At 37.0% G+C, this 19,367-nt stretch overlaps 1 protein-coding gene across 13 annotated transcripts in view; it reads right to left on the reverse strand.

Moving 5' to 3' along the window:
• The window catches only part of RYR2 (ryanodine receptor 2), a 395,394-nt gene that overhangs the window by 268,213 nt on the left and 107,814 nt on the right, over positions 1-19,367 (reverse strand). For all 13 annotated transcript variants that reach the window (XM_071806259.1, XM_071806250.1, XM_071806253.1 and 10 more), the window contains exon 3: positions 9,815-9,919. In XM_071806259.1, coding sequence (XP_071662360.1) covers positions 9,815-9,919 — 105 coding nt within the window. The remainder of the gene's footprint in view (positions 1-9,814; positions 9,920-19,367) is intronic.

The following is a 19,367-nucleotide window of genomic DNA, read 5'->3' on the forward strand; positions in this document are numbered from 1 at the left end:
TGGCATGGAAAACAGATTTTATTAAAACAAGGCACCAGGAGATGTGATTAATCAGCCATGACTGGATGATTAGATGGGAGTTAATAAGCTCATGATGCAATTTAGCTGGAACTCTGCCTAACTGATGGATATCTGCAGACAACATTTTCCTGAAAAATGAAGTTGTCAAATATTGAAGTAGAGGTTGTGAAATTAAAATTTTTCATATTACAGAAACAGTTTAGCTTAGGATTCACACACAATGTGTGCAGTCAAATGCTTCCATTCTGTTAATAAGGTCTGACATAGATTCATGAGTGCCCAAATCTGAAAAAAAATCTGAGCATTAGTTACAATGCTTTACCATGATATAACTGAGATTTTTAAATAAAAGTTAAGGGAGATATTTGTTTATGGCTATTTTCTCATGTTCTCCAGGATCTTTTTCTCTCTGTATTTCAGTGCTTTTTCAATGTATCTGGATCTGGATGGGGGGCATAATCTTTGCTACTTAGAGGAAAACAAACACATTCTGGGACTAATGTTACTAATGGAGGAAATAAAAGTCAATTACTAGTGATAGTGATCAGGCTGTATACTGATCAATCAGTTCTGCTCCTGTCAGTAAAAGGAATGAAACAACAATGTATAAAAACTATCAAACCCACAGATGTGGAAAAATATGAAGCAGATCCAATATAACAGGATAAATGAAGGACATAAAGGCTATCATAATACTTTTTTTTCAATTAAAAAAGTTATTCCAATGCAAAAGAAACTGATACCTTTCTTTTACTGCTGTACTCTGATAATCAGTGCAAAAATCAGTGTCAGGGTTATATTAGAAAGATAATTAATTCCATTAATAGCACTCTGTTTATTAAAAACATGCTGACCTGTGCACAGGGGCAGCAGAAGGTGGTTACACCAAGCTGCAAAAACAAATGAAAGTTTTAGCTAAGCATTTCCCCACAGATTGAAATCTTCACTTAGAGACAAGTGAATGTCATGTTTTTGTATCACTACCTTTAATCATCACCTTCCTGATCTCATTTTCAGGCAGCTCTTTCTGAACCTCAGCTGCAGGAGGGTTCCTTCATTCTTGGCTTTCTGAATCTGACTTCTTGATTAGTCTAATCTTGTCCACAGTCTGAAGTGATTCAATATGCCAAAAGAAAAAGGCAAAACTGACGGAAACAGAAAATCCACCTAGAATTAAGATAAAGTGCTGAAAGTTCCCTTCATGAAATGCAGTTAGAATATAAACAGGAAATGACTATGAACCAAAAATTCCTAACTGCTTTATATGCTTGTAGAACAAGCATGAGATGAAAGTATTTAGAAAGTGCTTCCTACTGTATTGCACTCAAACCACCACCTGTATTTCTAGCCTCCAAATCCTTGGGAGATTTGCATTTCAAGCTACAAGGAAAGCCACTAAACACTGTCCTATACACAAAAGGTTCCAAAGAGTGGCCTGTGGTAAAAGACAGCCCAAACAAGACAGTCGGTGCTACAGGGAAAAAGAAAGAAAAAAAGAAAAAAAAAAAACTCAGAAGGTGCTTTCCTAAATGTTTTAGTATATAGCAAGAGAATTTTTGTACTTTGCTGATAAACTGTATTAAGCAAAAACAATCAATTTTTCCTGTGAAGATTAACAAATTAGTTTATTCCATTAATCCCCTGCTTGAGCTTTTAAATGTCCTGAAGAGATCTCTGTGTTAAGGTATTGTTTTCTCTACTGTTTTACTTCAAGCCAGAAAAATCCTGAAATCATCTATGACAGTGATTAGTATGCCACTAGAAAAGTTGCTGAGGTTTCAGTGACTTCTCAGAAGAAGTCTATCACTTGCGTTCTTTCTCCTCTCAACACATGCCATTGTATTCATGAGTTGAGAACGGACTATGCAATGCTGTGTGGTTGCAGACATCTGAGCTGCAAAAAGGCTAAACAGCGTGCCATACTCAACTGGAGCAAGTCTGTGGTTTAACTCATTTCCACACAAAGGTCTAAGTTCCCTAGTAAAGTTTTATTTTCTACTTTGCAGCTTCTTGCAACACTCAGTCACAAGAAGCACTGGCATCTTGTACTTCTCAAAGTAATAGCATATGAGGATGTTTCCTAGATGTTATTTTCCTCAATGGAGAAACACTGTAAAAAGGCTGTGCAATGTCAAGACTGCATTCAGAGAATGCAGGGTGAAAAAAAAGTTAGTTGTAGCATTCAATGTCGGAAACACAATACATACCAAAATATTTAAGGAAATGGGTTAGCACCTTCCAGTATGCAATTATGTTATAATCAATTTACAGATCTGAACATGCTTAGCTGTGAAACAAAAGGACTATTTTGTAAATAAAAAAAGTTCACAGCAAGTTTTGTAAGTTTGGTTCACAGCATATTCCCCCCAAATCAACAGAAATATTGAGAAGCTCTTCCTTGACATGACAAAATTTGAATGAAACTTCAGGATGTTCATCACTCCCAGCAACAGAATAAGTTACTTGAAGAAGAAAGGCAAATATTCAGCAACATAATATTTCACAAAATTTAGTGAACTACCAAAGTAATCACAGACAAGAAAACTTCTGATCTGAAATGATTGTGAATACTAAGAGACTGAGATTTTGTTTAAATTCCTGATTTCTGTATAAAACGCTCCAAATATATTTTAACATTTATTAAGCTGTTCAAAACACTGCATTTATGGAGGCTAGAGGGAGGGAAATTCACTGTGGATGAAGCACTTAAAAATTAGGTCAATTTGCCTCAAATTTTCACTGTGAAATTTGAATGGCTGAATTTCAAAATCCTACGAAACACCATTCCCATAAAAATAACTAACAATAAAGTCTTTCACCTATATACTTTAGATAGCTCCAGAACTTAGGAAAAATTCTCTGCTAAATATTCAGTGTAAGATTTGTTGATTCCAGTTCAAGCCAAACTGGGAAAGGACTCAGCATTTTGCACTCTAAGGGATCACTACAGGAAGAGAATTGTGGTCTTTCTTCTAGGCAGAGGCAAATGTTGGCTCCCTAATATTTTCCTCTGAAGATCTACAAACTCACCAATAAGTTCTTCATGTAAAATGAAAATGAAGGCTTTGTATTTCATTTAGTGATGTACCTAAAAAGCAGTGACACATGGCTGAGGAAAATAAGAAACTTCACCTGAAATTCCTTGGAACAGCCAAGAGATTTATCAGTTACTGCCATTATTTCTATCTGTGCAACTGCACAAGTTCTTTTGAAGAAGTTGAGTTATAGACAATAAAGGGCTTATAAGTTAACAAACAAATACCACCTGGAAATTTTAATTTTACAGAGCAAAAAGAGAAAAAATGCACACATATCCAGTTAAGTAAAATAGTCAGCTGCTAAATGACCTACATTATACCCTAGGTTACGTGAATTTACCACATTAAATAATCACCACAAAAAAATGGTGAAAAACCAGGATTTCCAAATTTGTGCCTTTCCTTCTGTGTTGTATGTACTGTTATCTTACATGACTCATCCCAATATTTTTTTAAATAGAAGCCTCTTTCAAAAAAAGGAAGTGTTCTGCATATTTATCAACAGACTGACAGCTACCAAGGGCTGTTTCAGGAGTGGAAGCTGTATGCACTGCCATAATTACAAGTACATTCCACAGCATCAGCAGTATCTCCACAAACAGGCATTAACTACCAAAGTCATACATAGGGCTTCATAGCCCAAATGAATTAATTCTGAAGCAGATGATAACACCCCATCAAGCAGAGGTCAGGTTCATTGCTAAGCAGCCTCTCTGAGTGTCCCCTCTTCTTTTTCAAGTCTCTCTGCCTATTTCAAAGCATGCTGTTTCCATAAAGAAAAGTAAGGGTGAGCTTTTACTATCATCTGGGGAAAAAAAAAAAAAAAAAAAAAAGTCTTATCTATTTATACACAAAGAGAATGACTGAAGGGCAACTAACTGTCTAAAGAGCAGACACTGGAAATGGCTGCAGCCTAGGCAGAAGGAGGAGGGTGCTATGGAAAGGGAGGACAACCTTTAGAGCTCAGCAGCTATCACGTGTTTATCAAAAACACATTTATGGATCAAGATCAGATGCCTCACAAAAGTAATGAGGAGATAAGACCTCCACTTCTCAGTTACCATGTTGACAGTACTCTAAAAGCACAGGTTTCAATTTTAATTTGAAAACTAAAGGGCAGATATCTACAAAGAGCTCAGCAAGACTCAAAAATAACATGCTCCTTTTTTTTTTTTTAAACCTGAATGTCTGTGTGGGTATACAAGTATATTTAACAAGCATGATTTTGATGAAGGAGTAGTTAATTCGGAGGAACTCAGCAGGAGACTTCACTGCAGCCAAGACCCTGCAGACTCTCCAAAGCGGGGCCTGCTAGCCCCAGGCCCACTGCCCATTGCAGAGACAAAATGCAGCTCCACAGGCCGGCAGTTACACTCAGCAGCTCCTTCCCAACAAGGGCTGCCCAGGAGCTGACAGTCCTGCCCCTTGCTGGGACAAGGTCCTGCTCACAGAGCAGCAGCTCAAATGCTCTAACCTAAAATCCAGGTTTAGAAAAGGCTGAGTGACCCTGATGTAACACTGAGGCAAGATACTGGTTTGTAGTCCCCATTGAGTTTAGAGTTCATGCCAAGCCCTGAAATCCTGCCACTCTGAATTGAGCTTAGCTGAGGTGGATGTTTCTGCCATTCCAAAAGTTGCACTTTATACAGTCAGTAATAAGAAAGCTGCAACAGACAATAATTTTATATAATCATAAACAGTTTATACTTCAAAATACTTTTTACAAAGCTGAAGTATCAACTTCTTGCATTTTCAGAAGAATTGTGGTAATTTTTACAAAGAAGAAAGTTAAGGCAAACGGTCACTTAAGCCAAACAAAAGTCACTCTTGCAACCTCCACCCCTGTCAACGTCTTATGACACAGCCTTCCCTATGTCCTTTACCTTTTCAGCATCATTCAATACGTAGAAGATAAGGCGGTCATTAACATTTTATTTCATTCCAGCTCAGTGTGCAATCATTTGCTTAAAAAATCCTCTTCTAAAGACATCATGATTAAATACCATCAATTTTATGATGTTTACTGCCGCAATGCTAATCTCACAAACATTCCAATATTAATTCAACTTTCACAATACCCTATATGACACATTTAAAAAAATCTAAAGCATGGATCATTAAAACCGAATTATATAAGTGTATATAAGTTTAAGATGCATGGGACCTGATTTCTAACATTTTTTAAATTTTGCCATGGCATACTGTAGTAGAAAAGCAGAGTTGCTATGCAAATACTGGGGAAAAAAATGCAGAAAACTCATATAGAAGTGTTCAGTAGACAATAAGGCAACTAAGATCAATTTGCAGAAAATTAACATAGGATTTAACCCTACATTTCATTTTGCATAAAAGTAAACAAATTTCAAGTTAATATATTAAGGGAAAAGAGAACCTGTGTAAAGAAGTCTAGGAAGACAAACAGAAATAAAGACTTAAAGTTTACTCAGAGATTTTCGATCTGAAAGTAAAGAACAAATACAGTGTGATTTCCTGAACAAGCTCTTAAAATCATCTCAATATAAATGCTAGAGTGCCCTACACTATCCTGATGTATTCTAGTACATAGCATATGCTGTCATTCAAAATACAGAAATTGTAACTACATACACATTCACTTTCTTGCTACAGATGACACACAAATCCTTACTTATTTCAGTTGCACATTCTTTCTAGTAAACAATCAAAACACTGACAGTTGATGTGAAAGGACACAGAAACAACCGAGGAAAACTCATCTGGTTCCATATAGGATGCGTTTGGTACATCTGTCCTGCAAGACTCATTGAAACACGATTCCAGTAGAAGCACATTACACGGCAAGCGCAGCTGATGTTACTAGTAAGCAATTCATGTAGCACAAAGCCTAGCCATTAGCAGAGGAACTGAACTTTATGCCCATTCTGCTGATAACATTGAAAAAAAAAAAAGAAAAAAAAAATGCCATGGCAGTCTCATACTCTTATATATATACCTGAATACAAAAAAGCCCATTCACACACCTTCTGTTGACAGAATAAAGTACAGATCAGCAAACAGGAGCTCCAGTAGATTAGGTCCCTCTTACTCTACACCCTCCCAATTAAAGGAGATCTTGCCATGAATGCATGGTCCAACACTAAAATTGGGATGGCTTGGCACTCACTCATCTTCTGGTAGACCACTGCTGACAGAAATAATTAAAGCTGCTGTGAAAGAGTCTATCAAGAGTTCTCAGTCACTGCAGTGAAAAGATGCCATTAACACCAATCCTCTGCATGAGATGTTCTCTCTCTAATCCACACAAAGATGCACACCACACTGGCAGATGAAAGTAAGTCACATACCACCTGTATTTATATGTGTCAACTCACTCTCTCTCTGTCTATATGTATCATTTATTCACCAGGGTATGCCATGTAACACACAAACCAGAGTCCTCAAATTTCAATGGCCTCATTTATGATAATTATCATGGAGGACGATAAAAGACATCACAAGGTAAAAGTGTAGCACGTTATTTATATCATGACACTGCTGGATATATTTCAAAAAACCCAAGCAAAGCAAGTGTAACTTGAGCAATCACAAGCTCTTATCCATTTCAAAAGAAAAGCTGTTTCTTGTTCTAGCCAATATAAAAAAATACATGACTTTGTGCATGTTCACTTACAGTAAAATGTCCTTTAAATGCCAAGCTAATTTAATTTTCTGTACCTAGTCAATGTACCCAAAACTTTTTTTGATCTCTTTGAAGTAATAAATGTGTTACAATAGAATGAAAGTTCAAACTAGCCACTTGTTACATAAATACAGATGATAGCAGTTTCAAATCCTAAAATTCTCCCATTGGGAAAAACACATTTATATTGAAACATATTAAAAAAACAACTTTGAAATATATTTCAAAAAATAATTAGTAGCAACAGCTTTTATGAAGGTTTACCTTACATTGAAGTTTAATTTGCATCCCCTTTTGGTAAATTTTTATTTTAATAGCTATTTTTTATGCAGCATGTTTGCTTGAGGATGATTTTTAAAAAAACTTCCATAAAAAAGTCTAAATCATTTGCTGAGACAACTGAGGCTAAGAAAATTCTTGATGCTTTATAAAAACCAAAGGATTTCCACTTCCATCCTTCGCTGGCTTTTTTGATAATAGAAAGTTACGCTTAGAAACCAAGTCAAAATAATTACAAAATAATACCTATGCCCTAGGCCCATCTAAGACAGAGCAGCTAAAATTCTGCTTGTCTAAGAGACCAGAGACCAGACTCTGTGTACACATGTAATGATAGTCTTCATTTATATAATTATTTATTATTTTCTTTCCACAGGATTCTTCCCTTTTTCTTCCCCTTTTTTTGGTTCTTTTCTGTGGATGAACTATACATTCAAAGTAGTCCATGCATAATAGCACTCAAGTGCCAAGCAAAATCAAAAATTTACCTGTTTAAGATGAAAACTGTAAATAATGCTTCCTGAGCAAACAAAACAGGTTGCGGTTTTAATTTTTTAAACCAAAAGCATACAGTCAAGCTACAAATTTCAATACTTTAATAAACTGGCAGAGGTAGGCATAGTATGTATTTTAAAGAGAAAGGATAAAGCCTCAGAGCACAAAGTAACTACTCAGTGCCTAGACCTAGAAGAAACAGAGTACTACACACATCCTTTCTTATGACTTTTCCCTCATTTTCCACTGTTGCCTTTGATACTAGCATTTAGCTCATTCAGGAGAGAGAATTAGATATACTCAGATACGCGAATTATTATACTAATCTCATCAAGTACAGAAATTCTCATTTTGGGATTCTTGCACTTAAAGTGTAGGCATTTGTTGCAGAGGTAGCCTTTCACATTTAATATATACTAATTGAGAACTAAAATTAAATCCAGTTAGTGCACATAGTTCTTCTTTCTTAAGCACAAGGAAAGCCATTTATTGTTCTGACTCAAGTCGGCATGAGATTTTGTCCATATTACTCCATCATTTCATTACTGCTGACTTACCTGTTATATAATAGCTATTATAAAAACACAGCATTCAAGAGATTACACACCACAAAAAGCAAAGAAGCACAAGGAGACCACTTTTAAACACAGCAACCTTAATGATTTCTAATGTAATGAAAAGTAATTGAGGACTGAAAAGACCTCCCTTTGTGGGGTTCTTTTCATTAGAAAACTGAGCTCATATTGAATTCAATTGATAGTAACAATCTCTCAAGAAATTGCTATACTTTCTTCTCCTAAATTAAAGAAAACACTGCTATACTAAATTTTAAAAACAACACTGTTCCAGGAAGATACAGTGCTTCAGATTTATGAACAAAATTACCTCTTCTCATAAAACTCGGTTATTAAACGCAAAACTCGTGTGTTCTACTATTAACTTTTCATGAAAACTACATACAGATACCGAATGTCAATTCTGTTAATTTATCAGCAAGTACATATTCAGTCATTTGTTTAGTTTTCATTTACTTGAAAAGTGAATGTTTTTTTCATTCACTGTATTCTGTCCTCTGGCATTACTTATAACACACAAACCCCTCCTGCCCACATCTGGTGGGAATAAACACCAAGAAAACTGTTGCTCTACTTTACACATACAGCCACACACAGTTATCACAGCACATCCTAGGGTTTGAACTGTGATTATTGACATTATACCTGTATGTACCTGTTCTTTTGAATTTATTTTTTTCCTGTGGATTGGCTCGCTCTCAGTTTCTAGTATTTACAAATTCAGGGAAGAAGGGTCCCCTTTAGAAGCATGGATCTGCTTAGATTCTCGTACCACCTCTTCTCTCAGATGTGTTTTCCATTCTCTTGCTGTTGGAGATAGTCCTCACAACAAATTCTCACTGACAGCACACACTTCGGGTCATCCACGGGACTGCTCCTAGACTTCGTGCCGCAAATACCATTTTCAGTCTCAGTGCCTGGCATTTCATGGGACTGATTACTCTGTGTTAGTTTAAAGTTTACTTTCCCAAGGACTTACAGTCAAATCCTACTTCTCTTTTACCTGTATAACTCCAGGGCCTCCAGTCAACTCTTCCTCATTTACAGTTTATAGGATTTGAGCTGGAGTATGACATTCAAGTTAACCCTACAAAGCGTATATGGAACACTCAACTACATCATAACAAATCAAATTAATTACACAGCAGAGAACATTCATTACAATACTATGATTTATTTGTAAATACCTATTTGCTAGTCAAACAATTAACAGTATTCCTATATCCTTCATCTTCCAGGCTGCGAAAATGTGTTTCCACATTTTTTGTCCACTGAGACTCAATAACATTCTATTTCCAGCTCTAAAGGTGAGTTACAGGACATATTGACTCAGGTCACATAGAACAATTTCATTATTTTTAGAGAAAAACAGGACACATCCAAGCAATTTTAAGACTACTTGACAGTCTTGCTTGATAAGAGTCAGAAAGGCTTAGCTGTTCTGAAGAAGTGATCAAGCTGTATATTTCACATTATGAGATCTCAAATTAAAACATTCCTGTGGCTCTATGTGGACCTGCAATACATTGAAATTGTTGGGAATTTACAACTCCGGCAAGTTTCAATGAAAGCAGTCAAGTGTTTGGAGTTTCTCAAAAAACAGACCTTTCCTGTAGCAAAGGAGAAAATTTAAATACAAGGAATCCACAATGCTGTAAGCTTGTGCCAGTCATGAAATATGTGGTCCAGTGAAAAAAAAAAATGTTGTATTTTGCAGGACGCAAAAAAGTGAACATCCAACAACTTACCCCTTCTGCCTTTTCTTCTGTGTTAGCCAGCATTTCCTGGAGGGCCCGTACTGACAGAGACTGTTCCAGCACAAAGGTGCAGATGGACAAATCAGGTGGAACATTCTAGGTGAAAGAAAAACATGAGATCACATTAGCGACAGATTTGCTGAATGGCACTTTCCAATGCCTATATTTATCCTCCCTTTTCATTAATCTGAAAGATCTACTATATCCTTGAGGCTATGACACATACTGGGCTGCAACACCTAAGGCTTAGGCAGCCAGCGAAGAGAAGAGATTCTTCACCTCAGCTCAGCATTGGCAAGTTAACTGATATCTACGGCACTGGGTTCCACTCTCAATAAAAGAAAGAGGCCAATAAATTGCATCAGGTTCAGTAGAGGATCATCATGAGTGTCAGGGCTGGTGTACTAACCCTGGGTGGCTGGGGGAGCTGAGCTCCATCAGCCTGGATGGAGGAGAGAGAGGAGAAGAGGATCTTATGATTCTCTTTACAAATCTCGTGATTACAGGGAAAATGGAGGCAGATTCTTCTTGGAGGTGCTCCTTGAAAGGAACAGGAGCAGCAACAAGAGTTGTGGTAAAAAAATTATAATTAAATATTAAAGAGAAAAATTCACCTGGGGAGTAGAAAACACTGGCAAAGGCTGCCAAGCAAAGCTCTCTGCTTGGACATCACTATATGGAATATATGTCTTAGACATTATGCATAGATTGGGGGGGATACAAAATCTGGTCTTTAGGCTACTGGTAGTAGCCAGAACTCATCCTTATGATGGCCTCCAGGTTAAGGTGAATTTTCTGCAGCAGAAACATTAGACACTGAGGATCAATCAAGGCCAAGCCAGTAGCTTCTCAGCCTTGCAGGGCAGTATGCTTCACCATATTCTGTTCTAAGTGGGATAAAACTAGAGAGTCTTACAAAAATAAATATTCAACTTGTCACAATTGGAAAAAAAAAATCATTGAGTTATTGAAAAGCTACTTTTGCAGACTATCATAAAAATTCATAATAAAATTGAAACAAGTTTGTAATAGCGATGTCTAAGTTACAAAGTAGCAAAATAAAATTAGATTTTTATGGGAGGATCTTTTCTTCTGTCAATATTATAGAAGAATACGCAACTCCTACACACCTTTTTTTGCCTCCAGAAATTCTTTCATGTTCCTTCTCTTTTCATGTTAGTTGCATATTTTAGTTTAGAAATACTTTTACTGAATATTGGAAAATTTTTTTTTTACACCATAAATGCTTTTATTGCTAAAGCTGTAAAACTGCACATTTATTCAAACTGTTTATTGAAACTGTTCACAGATCAAACACTGAATTGTAAAACGTAGTTGTGAAACCATTTTGTTCCCTCTTTTTCAAGTTAGTTTACTCAGAATACCTCACACTCTTAAAGGCTTATTAAATTGCTGTTCATCACTCCTAACTACAGTAATTCAAGTTTATTTAGTAACTAAAGATCTTTCATTACCTTCCACTATTTATATTTTAAATTAGGATTTTAGCCCGACCAAAAAACTTATATAGCATCCTCTTTTGCATGGTATTTTGGCTCACTTACACAGTGATACTTAGGCACAAAATATTTACTCAGAGATGACAACAGTCCTTTCCATGTTAGTATCAGGAAAACAGACAACTAATTAGACTCTCTTCAAAACATCCTTGTAATGTAAGTACCATGACAAGCCCTTATTTTACAAAGCAGGAAAGAGAGCACTCAAAGATCATGGGTTGCAAGGAGCTGTTTCTGCTCAGTAAACGTGAGTACAATTTTGTTTTCTATAAAGCCTCGCAGAAATGAACTGCCTGACAGTCCAGCCCACCCTCTGTTCTCCCCAGTGAAGTCTGACTTACAAACAATAGTCTGAACAAAACAGAAAAGGATGCTCCTTACATTGTGCTCAGAAATGAGCCAAGGTTACATTTTCTATATCTGGTTATAAGCAAACATATATAAGCAAAGTTTCCATAACAATGTTCTTACCGTTATTACTGGTTTTTAAAGGAAGGTTTTCACTGGCAGAATATGCCACACATGCAATTTTGTGACCTATCAATTTTTTTTACTGCTAAACCTACCCTAGAGTTTATATGCTCTGAAATATGGAAAATCCTGCATCAATTCACACACTGATCAAGCCAACACTCCTACCTCCTCAATTCCATTCTCCTTTATGTTCAAGACAGCAATAAGCACTTTCTTCCCACCCACTTTCTGTCCTATTCCTATAGGATTTGCTTATATAGTCACTAGCTAGATCACATCTAACAGGGAAGCTGGTGCTGCCCGGAGATGCCTCCATGGTGGCTGAAGTGCCTGGGATGTTCAGCACTGCCCACTGCCCATTGACGGTCATTGACAGCTCCAGAGGTGATGGGGCCACCACACTCCCTCTGTGCAGCTGTCACCCAGGTCCCCAGGTGTGGGGCTGCTTCTGGGACCATCCTCAGTGACCCACACTGTAGCTGGTGTGACACCAAACAGCTGATGGGCCTCTAGCAGGAGCATCTCCTCAGATACGTCAAAGCCATCAGTGGGGTTCTCAGGGGCTTCATTGAGCAGGGCAGCAGACGGGCTGCTCCGGGGGATGTTCCTGCCCCCAGGTGCCCCTGCGGTGGTGGCCGTGCTGGGAACGCTGATCAGTGCCCATTGCCCCTGGATGTGCTGGTAGCCGGGGATAGATGTTGGCAGCACCGGTGGCGCTGGGGCCACCGGTGTGCCCTGGTGGCCGTAGGGGCTGGTCCACTGGATGTGGAACACCCTGTGGTCAAACCAAGATGTTCAAACCAGCGATTGGGAGAGCACACTATCCTGCCTCATCTCTGCTGCATAAATGCCAGGACACTCGGTAGCCCTTGGAGAATGTGTCTCCCCTAAGAGCTGAAGCAAAATACATCTACTGATGTTTACGGTGAGTGTGTCAATCAGCCTCTTCCTCTCTGGCAGTTCCTCACCGAAATCTGCGCTACTGAGGATCCCACTGGCATGGTCACATACAATGTACAACCACCATGGCAGGGACATGCAAGGAACAGATGCAGAACCTCCAAAATACTTGGCCGAGACAGGCCCAGACCTGCTCACCTTGATACAGCCCATTTTAATGCTGATGCTTTTAAAGCTCTGGATTTAGAAGACGAAGCTTCAGGCTGGCATACAGACACAGATTGAAGGTTCCTATTTTTAAACCCTCATTTAAATATACTAAAAACCTGCTCACAGTGCATTTGCCATCTTTTCAAAGGATGAAATAAAAGGAAGAAAAAACACAGAATTTTTGCCAGTCCTCTGACTCTCTCTCTTATCTCTCATATTACCCCACATACAGATGGAGGAACGTGAAAAATAAAGGTATTCTGTGTTATATGGTAAACTAACATTCCCGGTCAGAGGATATCTTCGTACAAATAACGACAGTTTTTAGTTCCCAGTCTGGAAAGTGACTGCATATTCTAGGGGCTGCAAGGAAAATCTGTAGCAATCAGTTTGCAATATCATGCTTCTTCAAGGATAGATCAAATGTGTAGGCAGATATTTTAGTGATTGTTTTGCTAGACTATGAATAGCCTATTAAATAATAAAGAATTTTAAAGAAAATATTTTGCTACATGTATAACAACCACCCACCAACATACTTTTAACAAACAACCTTTAATTAGCTGCAAATTTTCAACAGTTTAATGGCAACAATAAATCTTTAATTTGAGAGCAGAACACAATTTATACTCCCCAGAAATGATCAGTGCTCAAAAGCAGATGTCTCAACAGACATAATTAGCCATATTAGTAATCCTCAACCTTCTTTTCCACCAATTTTTATTGTATTCATCTTTGATGCATCAACTTTTTTCTAAATGAAGGCATAGAAAAATAGTTGGTATTCCGAGAGGTTTTGTGGGTTTTTTTTGTTTTTGTGACAGAATACATAATGAGGTCTTGGGACAGTCCAAGGCATCTGTATCACTTAATCTTTAATCCAGAAGATCAGCAGAAAATTCTGCTAAACAATGACACTATTCAAAACAATTTATTTTCAATTTATTTTTTATCTACTTGCAAAATCAAACATTTTAATGGATTTTTACGTAAAATATACTCAGTGACTTAAAAGTAAAAAATCCAGTATTTCTCAGAGTTTGAAATATTACTGATTTTCTCTGCTAGGGATTGTTTACAAAATTTGCTTTGTTGTCCATTATTTGTCTAGACAATCTAGCCAGTGATATTTACAACTGATACTCAAGTAACTTGATTAAAAAAATGTTATTACACAAACCAGAAATTGTATATTAAATTTCAAAGGGAGATTCAAGACTGCTAGGAGAAAAATAATAAATTACTATTAACTTTTTCTATTGATTCTTCATCACTGTGTGCAATAGCACATTTGGCAAAATTAGCCAAATTAAAAGAATGTATTTCCTATCTGGAGTTTTTAAACCATATCTATTACTGGAGTAATTGCTGGATTATTTAGAAAATTTTAGAATTCTTTATTCTTCCTGTTGTTTTAAGCTACACTTATTGTCTACACTAATTTTCTGTAGTAATATTTGTGTAGTAAATCATGCTTTATTAAAAAGGTGTTTTGAGTAAAGCTTCTGAAACTCTGTTTAGAAATATCTCTAGCTCTAGTCCAACTCATAACTGAATCATAGATATTGGGTGTATTCATTACACACCATTTCAGTTTGTAGCGAATTCTGATTTACAAGCACACCGCCATAATCTGGTGTGATGACAATGAAGGCAAGAGGCTGAGATGCAAAACTCAGTCCTGCTGTCATTACTCTGATGATCAGACAGTGCTAACAAGCCACAATAATGTGTAACCTGCTCGTATAATATGATGCATCTAATCTTGTGAATGCAAACTGAACTTCTGCCTCTCATAAATATTAGTACAAGACTGAAGAATAATAAATCGCATCAATAAACACAACCCTGTCTCTAAGAATAAGCAGTTTTACATCAGCTTTTTTTCTCTTCCTAGTTATTTGCATGCTTCCTAGTTGTTTTCCTAGGTTTATAGCTATTTTCCTTTTTTAACCAAAATCCCAATGAAGTAGACTTCCAGGTATTTCATGTCTAACTGCATCCTAAATATTCACACATCAGTGCCTTAAAAAAAAAACAAGTAAGCAGCCTGATTTACAAAGCATCCACAGTTTGCATCATTGTCAAAAAATCAGATGTGGGTGTTCAGAATTTTTTTAAAACTAGTACATTTCTTAGATGCTTAACTTTGAGAATCCAAGTAGGAAGATTCAGGAAATTAGTTTTAGTACAGAAGCTAAGCAAAACATCTGTAGTCCTATTTGTAGTAGTAACCTGAAAGAAAATGAACCCATAATCTATTTTCAAGTTACATTTACATTTACACATCTCAGGCTTTTTGGCAGTCCTTTCTACTTGAATGAGATTCTGTCTGGTGACAGTGATGAAACACACTCAATATTAGCAAGCAAAAACATCCATTTCTATGACTCTACATAGAAGGCACAGCTTTCCCTATTTTCCAGCTTGTCATGGAAAAGATGGGCCCAGTACAGAAACACATGGCTCTGATGTCAAGTCCCATCAGGCAAACAGGTTGAATCATATTGACCAAATCCCAAACCAGAAAAGACAGAGAATGAATGAGTGAGTCACAGCATCTGGAGTACTATGCCCAGTTCTGGGCTCCCCAGTTTAAGATGGACAAGAAATTACTGGAGGGAGTCCAGCTGTGGGCTACAAAGATGATTAGGGGGCTGAAGCACCTTTCTCATGCAGAGAGACAGAGAGCTGGGTCTGTTCAGCCTGGAGAAGTCTGAGAGGGGATCTTGTCAATGTTTATAAATATCTCAAGGGTGGATTCAGGAGGATGGGAGCAGATTCCTTTCAGTGGTGCCCAACGATAGGATGAGGGGCAACAGGCACAGACTGATGCATAGGAGGTGTCATCTGAATATGAGAAGAAACTTCTTTATTTGAGGGTGCCAGAGCACTGGAACAGGCTGCCCAGAGAGGCTGCAGAGTCTCCTTCTTTGGAGACATTCAAAACCTGCTTGGACACATTCCTGTGTGACCTGGCTGGGTGAACCTGCTTTAGCAGGTGGGTTGGACTAGATGATCTCCAGAGGTCCCTTCCAACCCCAACCAGTCTGTGATTCTGTGAATTATGAGTCTTACAGTTTCCATTCTAGAAGAGAGGACCTTTCCAGAACAGTGTCAAGTTCCTGCATATTTGTCATTAGCAGACTGTAGAGTTTGCCAGGCCACCTCACATTAACAACTTGCTTACAGTTGCTTATGACTATTTTATTCTGAAACCACCACTTTCTGTACAAAGCATGTACAGAATATTCCTTCTGAAACAGTTGTTTCCATCAAAAGCAGATAAGTTTTCAACATTCAAAACTTTTTATTTTACTATATGTAAAAACTCTAATGCACTCATGTTTTTGGTCAAATTATTTGACAAGGGAGTGGTCTTCTGTCACAATTATGCTTTTCAGTCTTTCTACGAAAAATTGAAAATTGAATCAAGTTCTACTTCCTGAAAAACATTTTTCACATAGTGAAAGTTTCTTGTTATCAATTGAAAGCTCTAAAGATTTCTTGTTCACAGGACACCTGTTTTGAGGGATAGAACTACAAAACTCACAGGAATGCCAGGAGGATGAGACCAGCGTAGGGTCCCAAATTGAAAAGCAAGGGAAAAGGAGACCAATACAGGGAAAAACAGCTAATAGTGGAACTGAGATCAGACCTAAATACACTGCAAACAATTCACTTCCAAAGCCTAGAACAAGACAACTCCAGGTCCTCAGTGGTTCTTTTGAATCATGTTGGCTGCCTATGCCACTACATGCTGAACACCTGGATTAGAACATATCTTGTGAATCTGATCAATTTAATATTTTGAAAAGATTCTCTTCTTGTGGTCACATACACAACATTTTTGTATGTTATCCATACTTCTGAGTGCAGAATTCTCTCATAAATTGTTAGATTTGACTAACCCAGCAATGAAAAAAAACTTGATACACTGAACGTACATTACATTTATATATCTTAGATAAACACTTCACTACAGTAGTATATGTCTTAACATGAGCAATTACTAGTTTTTATCCCCATATGAGTTAGCACAATAGTGAAGACCAAAATCCTTCCCTACAGACAGTGAATGTCATCTGCTGGTCACAGTGGAACAGTTCATTGACAAAGAAAAATGTACCTGAAACTTCAGCTGTACAAACTGAAAGCAAAACAACATTCAGAAGGAAACCACTTCTTGACTTTTTCCCCTGTCACATTGTCCTTTAAAAATTCATAACAAACCTATTTCTACTTAGGCTGTTTTTACATAAGTAAAATTCTATTCTTTTCTTTTATGCTTGCAAACAGTGTCAAAGTTTTACGTTATGATTTTTCAGTTTTGGTCTTTGGAAGGAGTAGACTGTCTTTACTGCTTGGAAGTTGTAATTCCAGGTATGACGTTTACTTTCCTTAGACATTTAGAGCCTCATACATTCCATCTCTAAAAAGGATGAGTAATGAGTTTTTTCCTCTTATCCTCCATCTCTCCCTCTGGTCTCCTTTCTAACTATACATAAGTCTAAAATATCTACATTACTGAGAGCTGTTTCTCTTTTTTATCTGTTCTCTGAATAGATATTGGGTAAGGAGCCACACAACTACGTTTCAGTCTCAATGGATAAACCAGGTCGATCAACTCAGCAGCCATTACAACATACCCTCCGGTCGCCAGAAGATTAGATGAACATTAGCTAATAGTATATGACCCTAATGCAGTGTAAACATGTTCATTGTTAAGGTAATTAGGAAAATTCAATGCTAATTAATAAAATTTAAAAACCTCATAGGATCAACAGAGGTTTCAGGCATGCCTCCAAATTAACAAAACATTTTTTGTTTAACTTCACGCTGATCCTGCAAATTCTACCTTATTATGCTAATCTTATGTGTAGTATTCAAAATTTTACATTTCCCTTTTCATCTTAGAGATCATGTCCTACTTGTAGCTACTGCAACAAGGAATGTAAAAATATAGGGTATTATCTGTTAGGAGGGTACTAGTGCTTTAGAACCTGGAATGAAGCAGCTGCCCTTTGATTCTTGCAGCATCAGAAAGATGATCTTTATAGAATACTAGTTTGCCCCTTTCTGGAAAGCACGGCAGACACCCAACCAGAAAATCTTCGTGATCTCTGACCAGATTTATTATAAACCATCCACATTACAACAATGGTATTTCAGAGTAGGAATCCTATCATCTTTCAGGATCAAATAAGTAGGGCAAGCGTGCATGTCTTTTGTGGCTGTAATAACTGACATACCCTGATCCGTCTCAGTAGAAATCTTACCTCCACATAGCAACCAATAGGACACAGTTTGCAGAGATTCTCTCACTGTTGAATTTACCCCACAGCGAAAACCCTCACAGTGGAACTATAACATGTAAAATGACATTGAAAAAAATACAAATACTAACTCTTCCAGAATACCATACACCAACTCTAACGAGCAACTGATTCACTTTGCAGTGAACATGAAACAATTTGTCTAAGAGAAGCAAAACCTGCTTATCAACTATAAAACATCAAAACGACACCAAATTTTAACGTCTAAGGATTTTACTGTGAGTTTTCAACTATTACGCTTTCCATATCATGTTGCTGAAATCAATAGTCAACCTGTATAACTAGAAAGATTGGTACCTATCAGACATTGCTGGAATGGAAGACAAAGAATTTATGCTCTGAGTCATCTCTGACTTGACCTTAGATGAAGGGAGATGCATCATCATCTCTCTCCTGGGCAACACAGTTTAAAAGTAGCATTCTGATTCAGCCTGGACGCATATTCCCCAGATTATTATGCACTGCATACTGTTTTTATCTGATTTGCTTGATTTAAAATAATAATAATTTCCAAAAACCCACACTTCTATCTTAAAAGTTATACAAACCTCTGTAATGTAAAGCAAATCAATTAGAATGACATAATGAAGGTTGTTCAGTTAAAAAAAAAAAAAAAAAAAGTAAAAAAATTAACCATTAAATTCTTGTAGTCTTAAAGAAACTCCAGCAGATGTTTGAGTTGGGGACAGAAAGACTTGAGGAGTCCTAAGAGTAAGGATTATCTCCTAGGAAGTTATTCATGGATTTAGGGACAGACACCATCAGAATTTCACTGCTCATAAAAAGTGCAATAATACTTCAAAGTATAAATATCTGATTAAAAAAAAAAAATCTCACCACGTATACTCAGAAATTGTGGTTTATCTATAAATGTGTTAATGTATAAAGCCCCTGCTTGACTATGCATGGCATTGCATTTAAGCATACACTGCATGATGTAAAAAATAAACACATATTACTATGCACTTTTATTAGCCGCAAAACCAAAAAGCCTGGAAGACTAATTACTGTTTATATTCTAATTTTGTCCTTTTTTGGTCAAAGGTGTCAAAAGATTGATAGTAAGCTACTGTTATAAAGGACTCCCCACTTATCATTCAGTAA

This window comes from Patagioenas fasciata, chromosome 3 (genome assembly GCF_037038585.1).
Source record: "Patagioenas fasciata isolate bPatFas1 chromosome 3, bPatFas1.hap1, whole genome shotgun sequence".
In the NCBI taxonomy this organism is placed as follows: Eukaryota; Metazoa; Chordata; class Aves; order Columbiformes; family Columbidae; genus Patagioenas; species Patagioenas fasciata.